The sequence below is a fragment of the Trichosurus vulpecula genome, chromosome 9 (assembly GCF_011100635.1).
Source record: "Trichosurus vulpecula isolate mTriVul1 chromosome 9, mTriVul1.pri, whole genome shotgun sequence".
Taxonomy (NCBI): Eukaryota; Metazoa; Chordata; class Mammalia; order Diprotodontia; family Phalangeridae; genus Trichosurus; species Trichosurus vulpecula.
Window position 1 is genome coordinate 101,336,047 of NC_050581.1, and position 19,763 is coordinate 101,355,809.

Consider the following 19,763-nt stretch of genomic DNA (forward strand, 5'->3'; position numbering starts at 1 on the left):
CCTGGCACCTTTGTGCTCTAAGAGTTGTTATCCATGATGGTCAAACTTATAGAAAAACACAAACTGTAGATTTAGAGTTCACCTAGTCCAGCCGCCTCATTTTATTTTATTTTAAATTTTTATTGATAATGTCACTTTTACTTCTGAATGTATCCCTCACTGCCTCCTTTCTCAGTGAGCCAGTCTCTTTGAACAAAGAATAAAAAAGGGGGGAAAAGCAGTTCACAAAAGCTAAGCAACATATCAACCATTTGTGATGATACATACACAGTGTTGCAGTGTTCTGCCCTCAAAACTGTCTCATTTTGCACATGAGGAAGCTGAAACTCAGATGTTAAGTGATCTGCTCTTACACTTTTTAATTATCCTTTGGTTTACCTGTAATTTTAACTCTTCCGAGACTGGCATTCTATGACTTTGCCATAAATTATTTTGTCATATAATTATATGTCATAAATTACTTCATGATACATAAATAATAAATTATGTGTCGTAAGTTCAAAAATACTGATTTTTAGAAGATGGGCCTTTGTTTTAGATGGTGCAATCACGTCCTCAGAGGTGTCTCCTATCATCTCAAGGGTATCTTTATAGCAACTGGCAACACTGATTTTCTGATCTATTATTATTCTACCTTAACCATTCAGAAGAAAATCCAGTTGAGTAAAACAGCATAATCAAAGGAACCTCCAGTCCTGTCTCATTCAGCTGCATCTCTTTTTCTCTTTCCCTTATCTCTTCTTCTGTCCCCTGCCTCTTCCCCTCCTCTCTCTCATAGCTGTGGCCTGTCTCCCACCCCTCACAAATGCTGTGCTTAGACTGTTAACCTCCTACATTTACCTTTGCCCTCAGTTGTTGAAAAAAGTCTACAACTTTCATGCTTTCACTAGACATCTATGTCTCTAGTCCTTTGGGAGTCTTCTCACATGATCCATTTCTCTCTGCCCTGTTAAGTTTGCTTGTAGTGTATTTACTACTAGCATAACTCTTTGAAGAACTAAGCCTAGCTTAGATTCCAGTTCCTGTTGGCTGGGTAATGTGATGGAGAGTACCAGTTTCCCCTTACACTTGTGTAGTGTATCAACTCTCTCTTTTTCCTTCCTTCCCTTTTTCCTTCCTTCCTTCCTCACCCTTTTCTCTCTCCCCTCCCTCCTCTCCCTCTGTTCATATAGGAAATCATACCCTTACCTGTGGGTGCTCTGCCCAAAGGAATATAAATTTTCATCACTTAAACCTCAGGAGATATCTTGGGGATTATGGGCTAGATTTCTTTTTTCTCTTTCCTGTTTATTCTGTCATTAAAAAAAACTGGGACAGTTAACTCTTTTGCCTCAAGTAGTTTCATTTATGATTTCTTGAAATACAACATTGGAAACCCAGGCTTTGATAAAGCCCACTGGGATTCAAATAGAGCTACTTGACCATAGCTTAAACCCATATCACTGTGGCTCTCACTGATTGGGCAACAGTAGGTCCCAGCCCAAGCCTCACTTGGGTTTTAATGGCTCAGAGTAAGTGAAATAGCAGTTGTTTCTGTTTTGACCAGAAACCCTGAAGGTCTTCCCCTCCCAGATTGATTTTTTTGACTGGTAAAAGAGGCCATTTTTTGCCTTATTTCTTACCTAACCTTAATCACTGTATGGGCGTTGCCTCAGGCAAACTGAGACCTAGAAAAGACCTTAGCTTCAAAAGGCTAAGGTCTTCTACTGCATCCAGGGCCATTGCCAGTAGTCCTGATCTTTATCTTGCTACTGGTAACCCAGATGGCTCCAGAGGAGAGAGTGAGGCTGGTGACTTTGCACAGCCCTGCCTCACTTAAATCCAATAAACTTGCAAGTCAAGATATCACCTTCCTTATGTCATTGGGTCCTCTTTGAGAATGAAGGACAAACAACACTATCAACTCCAGAAAAAAACAAACAATCTGATTCCCTTTATTTTCCCATTTGAAAGTTGACCATCTGTCAACTTTCTGTTTTGTTGTTGCCCGATGGGCTGTTTTCAGTTCTTAGCTCATTTGCACAGTAGGGATGACTGATAGATTCTGGGAGTTGATCAGACTTCTTCAGGTCACTAGCTCCTACCCTTAGTTTCTTTGTTTTATTTCCAAGATGCCTTCCTTCAGAAAACATCAGATTGGTTTTTCTAGATTTCTCTTGTTAACATTTTTACAATACCAAAATATCCTAAACACACAGGGAAAGTAAAAGACGTTATTTCTCCCAGGGGAAGAGATGTGAGTCATGATCTCACACTTATATGATGGCAGAGGTACGTTTTATGGAAGAATGTTTAAGGTGTCTGGACGGAGAAATGAGTAGAGATAAATGAGATGAGAGGCAACAGATGATGAATGAATACTCCAGTGTTTATAATGACATATGGGGTACATAGGATAAGGGGAAGATATGAGAATAACATAGGTACTTTTACTATATCTACTAAAAATTATGGTTATTACTAATAATAAGTGTATGTTTTCTTAAAGGAGACAGTTTTATTTAAGGGTCATTGCCATGTATTTCTGTTTTAGCTGAGACCCTGGGTAGACAAGGTAAACAGCAACTTAGGGTGCAACAAGCAAGGGAGTACAAGATATACTTCTTACCATTAATAAAGGTAAATTCAGTTCAGTTCAGTAATCATTTGTTAAGTGCCTACTATGTGCTAGGTACTATGCCAAGAGCTGGCGATATAAATAAGAAAAAGAAAGCTTCCTGCACTCAAGTAGCTTACAGTCTAATTTGAGGAAGACGATATCTGAAAAGAAGCTGGAAATGAGGGGTGAAACATGGAGTACCTGGCATGAGGTCATGATGTTCTATGGAGTTAAACCAAGCAGAACTACTAATGGAAAGTGGAGAGTTAGGTGGCAAGTTTGATCCCGGCCTTCTTTAAAGGAAAGCTCAGGAAAGAGTTTATTCTCTACTGTCTAGCCTGCCAATCAGAGGGAGAGAGGAGGATGAGAGAGTTGAGAAGCTGTTGAGTATCCAAAACTTAGTATGATGATGAGATTTCAGGTGATCTGCTTATCCTGTGTGGGGCATGATGTTCCAGGAGTCTAAACCAAGCAGAGCTGCTGAGGATAGGTGGACAATTAGGTAGAAAGTTCAACTGCTTTTAGTGCCAGAAGATTCTTTTCTCCAGGGCACTGAGCTACTGTTTCGTACTTTATTATAAAGATGCAGTTAGGCAATCATGCACAGGGGTGAGAGTGCAGTGGCTGGGCCTTAGAGCAGAGCTGTACAACTTGGCAGTAGGTAGGGCCAAAATTAAAATAGGCTAAACTTCTTTGGGCTACAAATAGGTTTTTAGTGGCTCACTTTCCAAGTAAAGGCATCATTAATAATTAAACCATTTTGCAAATAAACCATATTAAAAGGGGGAAATTTCAATTAATATAAATTACACTTATTACTTAAAATTTTTTTTTATCATGAAATCACTTCTCTCAGACTAGAGACAGACTGATGATGGTTGGTTACTATGGGTCACATGACAAACAGAAGAGAGTGTACAGTGGCAACCTACCCACCAAATTACATGACAGGCACTATAGTGACTAGTGGAAGGCAGGTTAAGTGGGGCATGGACAAAGCACTTGTAACATCTTAATTTTTTTTACATCCTCTACATTTTTTGAGGGCTGCCTGAAATCCTTTGGTGGGCTGCATGTTATACAGGCCTTGAATATTTGCCTTAATCTTGAATGCATAGTAGAGTTTGAGGTTTAGGGAAGTAGAGTTGGGGAGATCACTAGAGAAATGAATCACTGCAAAGAAGGTTACAAGTTGATGTGAGAGGTAATCTGACAAATTTAAAGCAGCATTTATATTTATAATTCTGTTTTGGGGGGTATGGAAAGCTATTTGGAAGGAAAGTAGCTGTTGTGTAGTGGAATGAGCACTGGATTTTTAATGTATCTAATCTAATCTAATCTATTTATCTACGTATCTATCAAATGTAAATATATTTTAAAATGTGTGTATAGATATAGATGGAGTCAGAGGATCTGGGTTCAAATCCTAAGTCAGTTAACCTTCCTCTCCCTCACTTTCTTCAACCGTAAAATGTATTTGGACTAGTAGGTGTTAATGGTCCTTTAGAGGTGTAGATCTATGATCATCCACTAAATCACGTCTCTGCCACTTCTTGTGTGACTGTAGGCAAGTCACTTAATCTCTCTGGGTCTTAAATTTTCTCATCTGTAAAATGAGGGAGTTGGACTAACTGATCTCTAAGGTCCTTTCCAACTCTAAGTCTCTTATTCAATGATCTTCACATTCATTTTAAAGCATTATAAATAAACCAAGAGAGGCATATTAATAATAGTAGACATTTAAATACAAAAAACAAAGTACTTTACATATATTCTCCTCTTAAGCCTCACAACAACTCAAATAGGTAAATATTAGAATATTATTTCTACCTTACAGATAAGGAAACTAAGGCTCTGAGAAGTCAAGTGGCTTGCCCATGGTTACATGTGAAAGTGTCTTGGGTGGGATTCTAGATTTTAAATCCAGTACTCTTTTCATTACATCAGGCTGTCTTTCTTCATAATGAATCAAGCCATAATTAAAGTGTAAGATTTTAATATAATTAAAACCATTATTAAACTAAGCCACAATTGAAATATGCAGGCTAAAATACTACTGTGTGGCATTAAGGCATGATGTAGTCATTAAGGCATAATTGTCCAAATGTATTCAACTTGTTCAGTGTAGTCAAGAAGTTCAAGTTTTGAAAAAAATATATACATTATATGTAATTTATCTATATAAAATATATGTTGCACATATATTTTACATAAGTATATATGTATTTTATAGGCCTGTACATAGTTTTTGCCTTTTTTTACAAGGTATGTATATTGAATGATACAGTTTTGTTTTAAGGTTTTGGTAATTCTTTCCAGTGTGCCTTTTAAAAAATGATTTCTAGGCTCAGATTCAGTCAAGCTCAGTAGATTGAATCTGGCCCGCTTGTCAGAATGAGCATCACAAATGATGAGATTCTTGGAACTCTACCCTATATGGTGAATCTTTGATAAACTTTGTATTTCTTTGGCTGTTAAAAAAAAAGATTTTTAAAAACACTAAAATTAACTACTTCCTAGGTGTCACAGATTGGTAAATGTGAATTTATATGTAAGGTTTATTGCTTTTTAAAATGCATGAATATTTTAAAAACATTTCATTGTACCTCAGCATTTTGAACTAAAATTCCTATGTAGTTTGTGTTAAGTTAGATGGGAACTTAATTATTTAATAGTCTTCATTTGTTCAGCAAGGATTTACTTTGACTGCTTTGCACATAACTTTTTCAGGTGTCAAAACTGCTTGAAAAAAAAGAAGATAGACAAGAAATTGTCTATAACTTGACCCCATATGAGTGCTAGGTACTAGAATTCCAGTCTATTGAAATGGTGCCTGTCAGGAACCTGAGATTGAATTTGAATCTAACAGTCTTCTTCTTGTGCCTTGGTATGCAGATTGTTCTGTTAAAACACCTTTTCCCTAGACCTGAAATTAAATAATGTAAGGGCAGTCTGGTTGAGATATCTCTTGATTACAAGGTTTGATTCTGATTCTCTGGTTAGTTAAGTGGGTATCTCCTTCACTCTGTGTTCTAGGTGCATCTCTTATTCATGCTTGGTTGAAAGGGTTAGCTTTCCCTGAGTTCAGCCTGATAAACAGATTACCGTGCTTGTGGCAATTTATTATGCTTGGAAAAATTAGAATTTTAGGGGAAAATGTAACGTTTAGAAAGTATTGTTGTTTTTTTTAGGCAAAACACTAATTGCAAATGAAAATAAGCAGTGCATTATTTTTATTTTATTTTTGTCCAGATTGTGTGATTTCATTCCTGTAGAGGGGTCTAGGTGAGGGAATTCCTTTTACCAATGAAGATTATTCTCTGTACTGCAATTTATATAGCGTTATAGAGTTGCTGGAGGCACTTAGAGTTTAAGAGACTTGCTCAGATTCACATAGCCAGGAGTGTTGGTATGTGTCAGAGGTGGGGCTGCTTTATTATGACCTATCAATTAAAAAGCAAATGCATAGAAATTAGATTCCTATCTAAATCCCATTTTGATAACAATTGGTAAGTAAGCCTTTTAAATGCACCTGTATAAGCAATTTGTAAATTTAAGATGCTCTATCAGTCAGACCACATCTAGAATACAGTGTTTTGTTCTGGGCTCCATGATTTTAGAACAATATGGCTAAGTTGGACAGTGTCCAGAAGAGGGCAACCAGGATGTTGAAGGGCCTGAGTTCATGTCATATGACTATTGGTTAAGGGAACTGAGGATGTTCAGGTTGGGAAAGAGAAGACTGGCAGGGGAGGAAGGGGACATGATAGCTGAATTTCAAGTATTTGAAGGGCTGTTATGTGGAAGAGGAATTAAACTTCAGTTTAGCCCTGTAAGGCAGAATGAGGAGCAACAGTAGGTGGATGTTGCAAAGAGGGAAATTTTAATTTGTCAGGAAAAACTTCCTAACTATTGGACCTGTTAAAAAGTAGATTATACTGGTTGTTCCTTCTCCCTGGAGGTCTTCAAACCAGAGACAGGAGGACCACCATGTTAGGTATGTTATAGTGGATTTCTTTTAGATGGGGGTGGGACTGGATGGCCACTAAGGTCCCTTCTATCTCATATTCTTTGTCTTTATGAAAGTCTCGAGTTTACTAGCCCTTATTTTCTCAAATGATGTCAGTATTTTAATATTTTAATTTTAAAACAATCTTAAAAATGCAAGAGTCGTACCCTAATTACAAAGCAACACAATACTATTATGGTTGTTGATCATTTAACTCTTTTACCTCGATCCTCTTATTCCCATTTACCAAACTATGTATCTTCTCTTTTGAGGATACATTTTCATGTGAACTGATATTAAAGAGCAAAGTATGAATACCAGGAATTATTTGGTTATAATTTTTGGCATTCAGGAAAAGAACTTAGACTGGCATTGTGAGATTTTGGTAAGATTTTACATGTAAGTGGCAGATAGTGATTAATTCTAAGAATACAAATGTCTGTAAGTTTATGCAATTATGTGTTGATTTTTTTGGTTAAATACATATATACATATATACACACTCATAAATATATATGTATTGAATGAGGGTCACCAAATCCAATGACAAATTTTAATTTATCTTCACATTAAAGAACATTTTATAATTTTCAGTATAATTTTAGAAATAACCCCAAAGCTTTTTATAATTGGACATTGACATTTATTTTTAGTACCATCTCCTGAAATTATTAAACATTTCTGCACTTATTCATTTTATGAATTAACTTGATAATCTCCCATGCTTTTTCCTCCTTTTTAACCATGTCACTTTTGTGTTTGATATAGAGTCACAATGGCTTCAGCTTTTCGCCTTTCTTTGAAACCAAAGGTCAGTGATAACATGACTCACCTAATGGTGGATTTTTCTCAGGAAAGACAAATGCTCCAGACTTTGAAGTTTCTGCCAGGTAAGTGTAAAATTAATGTGGTGTTCTTAAATTAAATAGATTTTCTCCCCTTAAGTTTTTCTGTAGTATCTGATTGCTTTCATTTATCTGTAAGTGTATGAACAAAATTAACAGTATAATATTTTTGTTGTTGTTTAGTCGTTTAAGTTGTGTCTGACTCATTGTAACCCCACTTGGGACTTTCCTGGCAAAGATATTGGAGTGGTCTGCCATTTCCTTCTCCAGCACATTTTACAGATGAGGAACTGAGGCAGACAGAGTTGAGTGACTTGCTCAGGGTTACATAGCTAGTGAATGTCCAAGACCATGTCTGAATTGAAGACGATGAGTCTTCCTGACTCTAGGCTTGGCACTCTATCCACTGTACCACTTTTAATAGAGTGTTAATTTTTAAAAAATTTAATATTTTCTTTTTTCCCCAATACATGTAAAAACAATTTTAAACTTTTGTTTTTTAAACTTTTGGGTTCCATATTTTCTCCCTCTCTCCTTTCTCTCCCCCCTCACTGAGAAGGCAAGCAATTTGATGTAGGTTATACATGTGCAGCCATGCAAGATAATATTTCCATGTTAGTCATGTTGTGAAAGAAAACATGGACAAGAAAACAACAAGAAAAATAAAGTAAAGAAAAAGTATGCTTCAGTCTTTTTCATCATAATGAATTGTCTTAGATCATTGTATTGCTGAGAATAGCTAAGTCTTTCACAGTTGATCATCATACAGTATTGCTGTTCCTGTATACAATGTTCTGGTTGTACTTATTTCACTTTGCATCAGTTCATGTAAGTCCAGGTTTTTCTGAGAGCATGCTGTTCATCATTTCTTATAGCACAAAAATATTTTATCACAATCCTGTACAATTTGTACAGCCATTCAGGGGAGTGTTAATTTTAAATGGCAAAGGTAGGGTAAAATTTTTCATTAAATAGTCCGTTCTGCTATTGTATGCATTATTTTTTAGACTAATTTACCTATTAAAATAATAGTTTGTGCTTATTCTGATAGATAGAACCATTAAAAAAGTTGGGACAAAATGGATACAAATGATACATTTTAAAAAAATGTTTAATGGATGATGGTTCAGGAAATATGTAGTAAGTTTAGAGTTAAATAATTTAGCTTTGGTTATTTTTTTAAAATTTACAAAAATTTGAAGTGAGATGTTATTACTAAGGCAATGCGTATTAGCTTGAAAAAACTTTTAAAATCTAGCTAGAGTGGTTGGTCAAATAAAGTTGTGTTTGTGTAGGTCTGCCGTAGCTGCTGAGCCTGATGCTGCATAGCTGTTTTTGTTTTAAGGCACTTAGATTATTGCTTTGGATACTATGAAAGACCTTGTGTAGATTTAGAGTCAAACTTTGTTTTGAATTTTGACTCTAGCTATGGTGGGGCCTGGTACAAATCACTGAACTTCCTGAGCCTCAGTTTTCTCATTTGTAAAGTAAGGAATATGGAATAGATTACTTCTAATGTACCTTTCAGCTTTAAGTTTTATGAGCTGCAAAATGGAAACAGTAATACCAGTAGTGCTTGCTTTCCTTAGAGTTAAAAGGATTAAGTGAGATGACTATTTTGTAAGTATTTAAGGGCTATCTGGATATTAACTATTAATAATAGAAGTAGTAATAGTAGTAGTAATAGAAAATTAGTAATTATTATGATTGAATCAATCAATAAGTAAGCATTCATTAAGCATCTACTGTGTGCAAAACACTAGTCTAGGTGCTGGGGATACAAAAACAGAAGCAGTTCTTTCAAGGAGCTTGCATTCTATCTGGGGAGACAAAATGTACATATACAGGGTGTCCCTGGAGTCCTAGTGCAGTTTGAAACTTTTGTAGCTGTAAGCACTGGTAATGGATAGCTCGCTTGATTGGATTGGCACAGCTAGGTGGCACAGTGAATAGAGTGCCAGGCCTGGAGTCAAGACGTCTCATCTTCCTGAGTTCAGATCTGGCCTCAGACACTTACTAGTTGTGTGACTCTGGGCAAGTCACTTAACCCTGTTTGTCTGAGTTTCCTTATCTGTAAAATGAGCTGGAGAAGGAAATGGCAGACCTCTCTAGTATCTGTGCCAAGAAAACTCCAAAATGGTTCATGAAGAGTCAGGCTCAACTGAAACTGAACTTGATTGGATTATGGCCCCTAAGAGTTACTTGGCTTTGTAAATTTTAATCATTTAAAATCGCACCAAGACTTTTGGGACTTTCTGTATAATCATATGCAGAACAAATATGTGTGTGTGTATATATATATATATACATATATATATATATATATGTATGTGTATATATATATATATATGGAATAAAAATAAAAAATAGTAAAAGTTACTTATGGAAGATGGACACTGCATTTGGGGATGATCAGGAAAGGCTTTATTTAGAAGCTGGTGCTTGAACTGAGTCTTGAAAGAAGTGAAAGATTCTCTCTAAGACAGAAGTGAGGAGGGACTTAAGGTGACATGTAAAATAAGTACCACATTAATTGAGTGTTTTTCAAAAAATCATTAAGCTACCAAAATTCTACGAGTTCTGAAAAATTTGAATTGGTTCTGTGCTAATTTGTGTTACTCTTTTAATTATAAAGTTCAATTCAGCCAACTTAATGAAAAACTGCTATGTGTAAAGTGCTTGCGTGCCAGGTGCTGAATAAGCAAATGAGCAGATTTAAACAACTTAAGATTTTAGTAACTTGTATCTAAACTTTTTAGTTTGCTAATATAAACCATATAATTCAGTCAGTTCACTAATTTATATGAGTGCCTATAATGTGCTTGTGCCAATGAATGATGTGAAAGAGCATAAAGCATCGTTTCAGCTCAAATGGTTAAGGAGCTTGTAGTCTTTTGGGGAAGACAAAGGCAATAATCATAAATTAATTACTGTCCATCATGGTAGATTTGTTTGCCTTGTAATATTTATATACCACATAATCCAATACGTATATATGCATATATGTACTTATATAATATGTAGTTCCATATATGTATATTGCCGATCACATATTTTGTACTTTAGCTAGTATTCATCTTTCCCTAGCATTCCTAGTATATGCCATCCAATCAAACATCTAATATATATTGTTTAACATATGAAGCATATGGAAGAAATAAAAAATAATCTACATCTTTACCCCATTTCAGCCATAGTGATAGTAATAGATCTTGACATTGTAAATGTTTGACTTCCCTGATTAAAAGTTGATATTCCCCTCTCTGACCCCTCCTATCACTCCATTTCTCTTTATGTCTCATCCCTTCTACACTTATTTCTTAAACCTCATGAAGATTTCCATTCCCTTCATCCCTCAGTACTTTCTCAGGCCCACAGAAACAAGCAAATAATTTTATTCCTTTCTAATTGATCTTGTTTTGAGGGAAGGGGGAGAAACAATCAAGTGTAAGTGACTTGCCCAGGGTCACATAGCTAGTAAGTGTCTGAGGCTGTATTTCACCTAGGGTACTCCTGAATCCAGGGCTAGTGGCTCTATCCACTGCACCACCTAGATGCCCCCCAATTGATCTTTAATCTCACACTTCACAGAAGTTATTCCAAACCTCATCCCTCCTCAAACCTTTCACATTTCTCCATCTTAACTGAGGACCCTGCTTCATACTTTATTGAAAAAACTGAGGCCATTGAACCTGAGCTCCTTCCTTTTCCATTCTCTTCATCTTAAACCCCCCTCAGAATCATCTCTCATTCTTTCCTCCTTTTCCAAATTTCTGACAAAGAAATGGTGCTTCTCTTTGTCGTTCACCCTTCTACCCATGTACTTCATCCCATTCCTCCTTGTCTTCTCCAGCATATTTTATATCCTCACTCATTCTCTCCAACACTTAAATCTTCAACCTCTCCCTGTCAACTGGTTCCTTTCTTATTACCTTCAAATGTGGCATCTCCCTCGTTCTATTATCCTCAACTCTCCACCCTTTCTGAGCCAAAGTCCTTGAAAAAGTTGTCTACACTTAAGTTCACTTTCTCTCCTTTCACTCACTATTATTTAACCTTTTGCAATTTGGTGTGTGACCTCAGAAATCACTCTCTCCAGAGTTACCAGTGACCTCCTAATTTACAAAACTGAGTCTTATCTCAGTGCTAATCTTTCTCCATTTATCTGTTACATTTGACAACTTGTTATATTTGACCAGCTTCTTCTGGAGACTTGCTCTTCTCTTGGCCTTCATGATGCTACTTCTGCTCTCTCCTGGTTCTCCTTTTACCTCTTTGATCACTCCTCAGTAACCTTTGCTGGCTTTTTATCCAAATACCTAATAACTGTGGTTGTTACTCTCTTAGTAACCTCATCAGCTTTCATGAGTTTAACTACTTTCTATTCAGATGGCTTTCAGATATGTACATCCAGTCCCAGTCTTTCCCCTGAGCTTCAGTCCTGCAACATCCATTGCCTAGGAACATTGCAAATTGACTGTTCCAAAGTTAAACTCAGCGAGTCTAAAGCTGAACTCGTTGTCTTTTCCATTAAACCCTCCCTTGTTCCATACTTCCTTATTTCTGTTAAATGCATGACCGTACTCCCAGTGGCTTGAGGTTCATAGTCTTAATATTATCCTTTACCCTTTGCTGTCTCACACAACACATATCCCTTTAGTTGTCAAAGCTTGCTTTTTCTACATTCACAACATCTTTTGCTTCTGACTCCTTTTCTCTTCTTACATAGCTGCCACCTTAATGCAAATCCTAATCTTGAAGTTATTGAAATGAATTTCTAATTGGTTACCTGCCACAGATCTCTCCCTCCTTTAGCCCGTCCTCAACAGTCCTGCAAAAGTGATTTTCCTTAAGCACACATTTAACCATATGACACTTCTGTGATTTCTTATTGTCTCTAGGATAAAATATGTAGTCCTGTGTTTAGCTTTTAAAGCCATATGGTACATGACCCCAACCTCTTGGCTCCTAGTTTCATTGAAATTACTTCCCTTCCCAATTGTACACATCTTATGACTTCTTGGGCCTTCCCTTGCTGAAATTTTGCTTCCAAATGATGATCAATATTCTCATGCCTTTTGGGGATCTTCTAGCTCATTCACTGCTTCTTCTATGATATTTGAAGAGATGCTGTTATAGTTCATATGCTGTTAAAAGTTTTATCTTACCACAAGGTAAGGTTTTATTGTTCTTGTTGAAGGTGTAATCTCTGATTATATTTTCTTTTTTTGAAGGAGGGAAGGCAGAGCAATTGGGGTTAAGTGATTTGCCCAAAGTCACACAGATAGTAAGTGTGTCAAGCGTCTGAGGTTGGATTTGAACTCAGGTCCTCTTGACTCGAGGGCTGGTGCTCCACTCAGTGTGCCACCTAGCTTCCCCTCTGATTATATTTTCCATCAAAAAGTGGCAAATATGTATTGAAGTAAGAGATGAAGATTAATCTCATTTTAGGAAATTGAATTGAGACCATTCTGCAATGTTTAACCTTTTTGTAGGGATTTGTGACACAGGATGAAGCCTCTGCTAGAATTAACCATAGTGACAAAAAATTTTGTAACTTGTTACTGCAAATGTTTATAGAATGATTAGAAACACAAAATAGGTTGATTCTGGAACTTTTTATCTTATCTTTTTAAATACAAAGGAGTAATATTGAAACCTGAACCAAATGCTTTTTTCATTGTCATGATCTGTTGGAAAATTTGTACCAATGAAGTTATTTTAGCTTTTTGTTTTGATATCTATTACATATTATTTTACATCCTTCTCGCATTTTTGATCTGAATATTCACATCTTGATCTTTATTTGTACTTGATTATGCTATTGTACTGTACTAAGCATAGGCTAGAGGTATATCTGTCTGACAAACCCATTTTTTCACTTAACCTTTAATATAAACGTGACATCTATTTATAGTGAGGTTAAAATACTGCTTAAAATACAGTAGATGGCTCTTGAAAATAAAAGATTAGTAACTGCTCTTAAATGTTGATATTGAATTGTTTCTTTCATTTCCTTCTTATTTTCGTATTAGGACTCATAATTTTTCATTTCTTTGAACTTGTTCATTTCTTTAATATGAAGGAATTGGATTGTTTTTAAAAATTAAGTTTTATATAAAACATTTTGTGTTTTTAATGACTCAGTTCAAAAAATCTTTTTTTTAAAACAGAATGTCAAGAATCAGGATAGTCACTTGTCTTAACTGGAGTTGCTCATATAATTCAAAAGCAGAATGAAAATATAAATGTTTGAATGACAAATATAAATATTTAATTAGAATTCTAATTGCTTTTTATTTCTTTTCTTGTAGTTCCCAAAGCTCCAGAGATAGATCCAGTAGAGTGTCTGGTAGCTGACAATTGTGTAACAGTTGCTTGGAGGATGCCAGAAGAAGATAATAAGATTGATCATTTTATACTAGAATATAGGAAAACGAATTTTGATGGACTTCCACGTGTAAAGGATGAGAGATGCTGGGAATTAATAGATTACATTAAAGGCACTGAATATACACTCTCTGGTAAAGACTATACATTCTCATCAGTTCATGGAAATCTCTGACTTATAATGAGTTGCTATAAAGGAAAGACTTATGTTTAAGAATCCTACATAAATCCTAGTTTTAAAATATTCATTATCAATGTGTTTCTGAAGTTTTTAATTTTTATCCTTTTTTATTGCATATTCTCCTTTATAACAAAAGGTACATTTTTTTTACTGATACATATATTTATGAATCTTATTAATTTCTCGAGATATATTCCCAATAGTAAGATTAGTAGATCAAAGGATATAATTACCTTCATGATTCTTTTGGCTTCTTGGCAGATTGCTCTCTAGAAGGATTTTATCAACTCCCATAGACACCAACAGTGTATATATATGTGTTCTTTTTTTTTCTAACATTTCAGACAATTTAATTATGTTTAATTAATTTTTACTCAACTGCTGTTTAATTTGCATTTCTTTAGTTATTGAGGTTGAACAAATTTTCAGATGCCTGTATGCTATTTGTGTTTCCTAAAAATATAGATTATCTATATCTGTCTGTCTATCTATCTATCCATCCATATATCCATATACTTTGACCATTTATCTCATAGATATTAGATATTGTCTTTAGAGGTTTGTATCAGTTTTTTGTGAATTCTGAGTATACATTCAAGTAAATAAGCATTTATTAAACACATACTGTGTGGCAGGGATTGTGCTAAGCACTGGGGATATAAAGAAAGGCAAAAAATAGTCCCTGCTTGCATGGAATGCACAGTCTAATGCAGGGAGGGGAAACAACATGCAAATATCTATGTTCAAGCAATCTATATACAAGATAAACTGGAGATAATCAACAGGGAGAAGGATTAAGCATTAAGGGGGATCAGGAAAGGTTTCTTATACAGGGTGAAATTTTAGCTGAGACTTCAGGAAAGCCTGGAGATAGAGATGAGAAGGGAGAGTATTCCCGGCATGAGAGATAGCTTGGAAAAATACATGTATTTGGGGGATAGTGTCTTGTTTGAGGAACAATAGAGAAGTTAGTGTCCCCAGATCATAGTGAAGGAGAGTAAGGTGGAAGGTTGAGGATGGACTGGAATGGGGAGAGACTTGAGACAGGGAGACCAAACAGCAGAATTATTTCAGTAGTCTAGACATGAAGGTATGAGGACCTACACCAGGGTTGTGGTAGTGCCGGAAGAGAGAAGGGATGCATACCACAGGTGTTGTGAAGGTAGACTTCACAACAGGACTTAGCAAAAAATTACTATGGGCTAGGGGAAAGGAGGAGGAGTGAGTAGTAGGACACCTAGGTTGAGAGCCTGGGTGACTGAGAGGATGTTGGTGCCCTCAACAGTAAGAAGGAAGTTAGGAATAGAGGAGGATTTGGGGAGAAAGATTGAGTTCAGTTTTGACATGTTTTGTTTAAGATAGCCGTGGGTTGTTCAGTTTGAAATGTTTGTTGGGCAATTGGAAATGAGAGACTAGAGGTTAAGGGTGAGGTTAGAGTTGATTAGTTGACCTGAGAATCACCAGCATAGAGGTTACAACTTAGCCTGTGATGGGATTTGATGAGATCATTAAACAAAATACTATAGAAGAAGAGAAGAGGGCTAAAAAAAGAGCCTTGGGGGGCACCTACAGTTTGTATGCATGACTTGAATGAAGATTCAACAAAGGAGACTGAGGAGTGGTTTGGTGCATAGGAGAAAAAGTAGGAGAGAACAGTGTCACAAAAACCTAGAGAAGAGAGTATCCAGGAGATGATGGTGATTGACAGTGGCAGAGCCTGTAGAGAGTTCAAGGATGATGAGGATTGTGAAAGGCTATTAGATTTGTCATTTAAGAAATCTTTGGTGACTTTTGAGAGAGCAGTCTCAGTTGAATGATGAGGTTGGAAACCAGAATTCAGAGAGTTAAGAGTGAAAAGAAAGCAGTAGAGGCACGTGATATAAAAAGCTTTCTCCAGGAATGTAGGCCAATAACAGAGGAAACAGTAGTGTGAGCCTCCTTAATGCTAGTTTCTTGTCTCTGTTGATTATATTTCAAAATTATGGTTTTTTCAGGATGCAGGAGATGTGGGAATATTTGTAGGCAGTAGAGAAGCCTCCAGTAGACAAGGAGAGATTAAAAAGGTAAGTGAGAGAATAGGGATGGTAAAGGAGGCAGTCTGCTGGAGAAGATAAAATGGGATGCAATCCCTGGGTGAGATGTTCTTTACAAGTCCAAAGAAGTTTAATGTTTTAAAGTTTAGCATATTTTATGTGTTTATTTTTTGTTTATGAATGAAGATCGTTCATGTTCTTTCAGGCTTAAAGTTTGATTCAAAATATGTGAAATTGAGTTTGAGCTTGCAACAAGACTGTGGCAAAAGAGTATTCTGATCCAGAGGTGTTTACCTTAATGAGGAGAGGGGCTACCTCTTCATCTGAGGCAGGATGAAGGAGGACATGGTGGTAGAGGGGATGAAAGGGTGCACCAAACTTGCAATGTAAAAAGGTACCAGATTCCTTTTTGAATGGAAAATATGGATTGAATGAACCTCAAAGGAGGAGAAACATGATCTAATGTTTTTTAGTGAAATATGAAGTAAGGTTCTCAAATGAGAAGGGTGAGGGAGGGGAGCTATGGAAGGTTTGAAGAGGGATGGAAAGATTTGGAAAAGGTGCTATGGTGATAAATGGGATAGTGAATCAGTTAGGGAGTAATTATAGGTGTTACAAGCCCAAGTATAGTGATGGTCCATTAAGAGATTATATAACGTACTGAAACCAGTTAGCATAGTTTCATGATTTTTTCCACCTTTGTTCAGGAGCTCGTGAGTAAGAGTGAAGGGAGCAGAAGTTGGGAGTGATGTAAGACAGGCTTTAGAGGGCAAGTTCTGTGATAGGATGAGCAGGCTAGGAACTAGAGAGATGAGGGCAGAGTAGAGTTGAACTTGTTAACCAAGGGTCAGTGTGAGGAGAGGAAGAATGTGTAGATAGCACAGGAGTGATGGCCTACGAAGCAACTGAGGAGTGGAGGAATTGGATGTTTCAGTCAAGATGAAAAACCAGTGCAACGCTTATGGGCAGAGGATCTGCACGTGTAGCTGAGGTAGGGTGGAGGAGTAGGTCAAAGTAGGGTTAAATGAGTAAGGTGAGGAACTGGGAGGTTACTGTATTTGTGGGAGTTATCAGTATGTATGGTAAAGTCCTTTAGTAGAAGGACAGGAATTGAGGAGGGAAGATTGAGCCAGGCACAGCACTCACTGAGGGAAAAAAAGAGTGTCCTGGAGTTATGTTGATAACACTTCAGGATTCTTGATTAGATGGTAAATATAGATTAAATGAACCTCTGAGGAGGAAGAGTTTGAGACTTCAGGGGTAGAGAGCCTGCAGCCTCAAGACCACATGTGGCCCTGTGGATCTTCAAGTTGTGACCCTTTGACTGAATCTAAAAACTTCACAATATGATTGGATTCAGTCAGAGGACCACACTTAAGGACCTAGAGGGCCACATGTGGCCTTGAGGCCACAGATTCCCCACCCCTGATTTAGTGATAGTAGTAAAGGGAGAGCCTGGAATTGACTTTGAAGAGCAAGGACTATATCAGGTCCCCTATCTTGACCAGAGTTAGGGGTAAAGTGAAAGTTCAACCAGTGCTGGAAAAAGTGGGCAGGGATGCTGTGTCAGCAGGAAAAAGCCAGGTTTCAGTCATCGAAAGATGATGGAAGGAGTGGGAAAAGAAAAGATTTAAGGTGAAAGCAAGTTTGTTACCTGTGAAGTAGGCATTTCAAAGAGCACAGTAGTATGTTGTGGGGGAGGGATTGGTTTGAGGGGAAGGGAAATTAGGAAGTGGTCAGTGGAGGATGGGGAAGGAGGTTTGAGCAGTGACAACTGGGGGTTCAGAATCTCTGGGATAGGGAGGGTATTATAAGGTGGGAGTTTGTTAATCATTGAGGAATGAATTTAGGTAGATAATCATTCCTAGGGGTTTGGCCTCTGGGTAGAATCTTCTGCAGGTAGCAATGTGTAGCTAGAAAGTTGTAAAGTAAAGTTGGAAGGGAGGTGTCTACATGGTGTTATGCTCAGGTGAGGCAGTTGGTGAACATGGAGTTGCAGGAGAGAGTATGATATAATGGTTGGTTTAGGAAGGCAAGGAATCTAAGAAGCTCTCCTCCTTTGCCTTCCAGGCACTTCACTTTATCTGAATTTTACCTTGTTTTTCTATGGACAGATAAATATGTCATTTTTCTCCAAATATACATAGTACTTACAAGGCAGCTAAGTGGCACACTGGATAGACCACTGGACCTGTAGTCAGAAAGACCTGAGTTTTTATTCCACTTTAAACACTTACTAGCTATGTAATCCTGGGCAAGTCACTTCTGTCTACCTTAGTTTCCTCAACTCTGAAATGGGAATAGTAATAGCATTTGCCTCCCAGACTTATTGTTAGGATCAAATGAGACAATATTTGTGTGAAGCACTCAGCACAGTGCCTGGCACATAGTAGGCACTTAATAAATGCTTGTTTCCTTCCTGTTTCATTGATTGTTAAAAATAACTAATATGATGGCATTTTAAAGATTAACTTAATACTATCTCTATTTAGTGTAGTACTATATTCATAGTACCTTATTCCTCTTTGGTATCTTAAAAATACTAATTTTGAGTGGTTTTCATCTGAAAATCTTAATGATAATATCATTGTTAAGAAATCTCTAGTTATTTCTTCACTCAGTGTTAATGGTCACTGACTGGGAAGCACTGATTGACTAAAATGTTCAGTGGCATAATTCTGGTGGTCAGAACGCTTAGAAGCATATGGGGAAAATGGAGATAAATAAAATTGTAATGCAAAGTATAACATGAAAGCACAGTAGGACAAATAAAAATGGTAAGACAAACTAATTCTGACTTGAATGGAACATGGAAAACTATATAAAACTGCCAGGTTTACCAAAGTGTCATTTGCTTTTTTATATTAAATGACAGTACTACTACCCCAACAAATAGAAAACACCTTTAGGCTTCTCATTTCTTTTGAAGAGAATTAAGTTAATCAATAATGACATCTTTGACACTATGATTGAATTGGAGACAGAGAGGAGGTAGGATGCTTTTGACCTTTTTTAGAGGTCTCATTATCTAACCATCTCATTATCTAAACGGCAAAAGAACTGTATTTGTTGATTTAAAAATGCTATATTTCTTTAACTGAAAAACCACACAAATAATTTACCTTTTTTTTAAAAAAAAAATCTGAGTGAGATACTCTTCACAAGGCCAAACAAGTTGTTCTTAATGGTAACATTTTATGGTTTTATTTTCCTTTGTGAATGAAGATCATTTATGTTCTTTCAGGCTTAAAGTTTGATTCAAAATATATGAACTTTCGAGTTCGAGCTTGCAACAAGGCGGTAGCAGGAGAGTATTCTGATCCAATAACATTGGAAACCAAAGGTAAAATGAATAGCTACATAAGAAACAAAATTTCTGTGGCTCTCTATGGTCATTTAAGTTTTTGTGTCAGAAGGTTAAGATTGAATTGGGGGATATGTCAGGCTTGGCTCCATTTTATCTTTCCTATAAGCTCTTAGCAATAGAGTTTACTGTATGCAGGGCAAATAGCTTCCTTTTTCTTGGTGACTTCATTGAGATGTGTGAAAGAGGCAGAAAAGACATTGAATAATCCTCAGTGGACACCTTAGTCTCATTTCACTGAAGAATGATTCTCATTGAATTATGAAAGTGCTGTTATATATGTTGGTTTGAGGGACATAAATGCCTTTCTACATAGTTTCCTTCTAGATTCTAGAATGATTT

The 19,763-nt window shown here is 36.5% G+C and overlaps 1 protein-coding gene across 3 annotated transcripts in view; it reads left to right on the forward strand.

Annotated features, from left to right (window-relative positions):
- Positions 1 to 19,763, forward strand: part of FSD1L (fibronectin type III and SPRY domain containing 1 like) — a 90,465-nt gene that overhangs the window by 40,191 nt on the left and 30,511 nt on the right. For all 3 annotated transcript variants that reach the window (XM_036738065.1, XM_036738066.1, XM_036738067.1), the window contains exons 6-8: positions 7,377 to 7,498; positions 13,768 to 13,977; positions 19,302 to 19,400. In XM_036738065.1, coding sequence (XP_036593960.1) covers positions 7,377 to 7,498; positions 13,768 to 13,977; positions 19,302 to 19,400 — 431 coding nt within the window. The remainder of the gene's footprint in view (positions 1 to 7,376; positions 7,499 to 13,767; positions 13,978 to 19,301; positions 19,401 to 19,763) is intronic.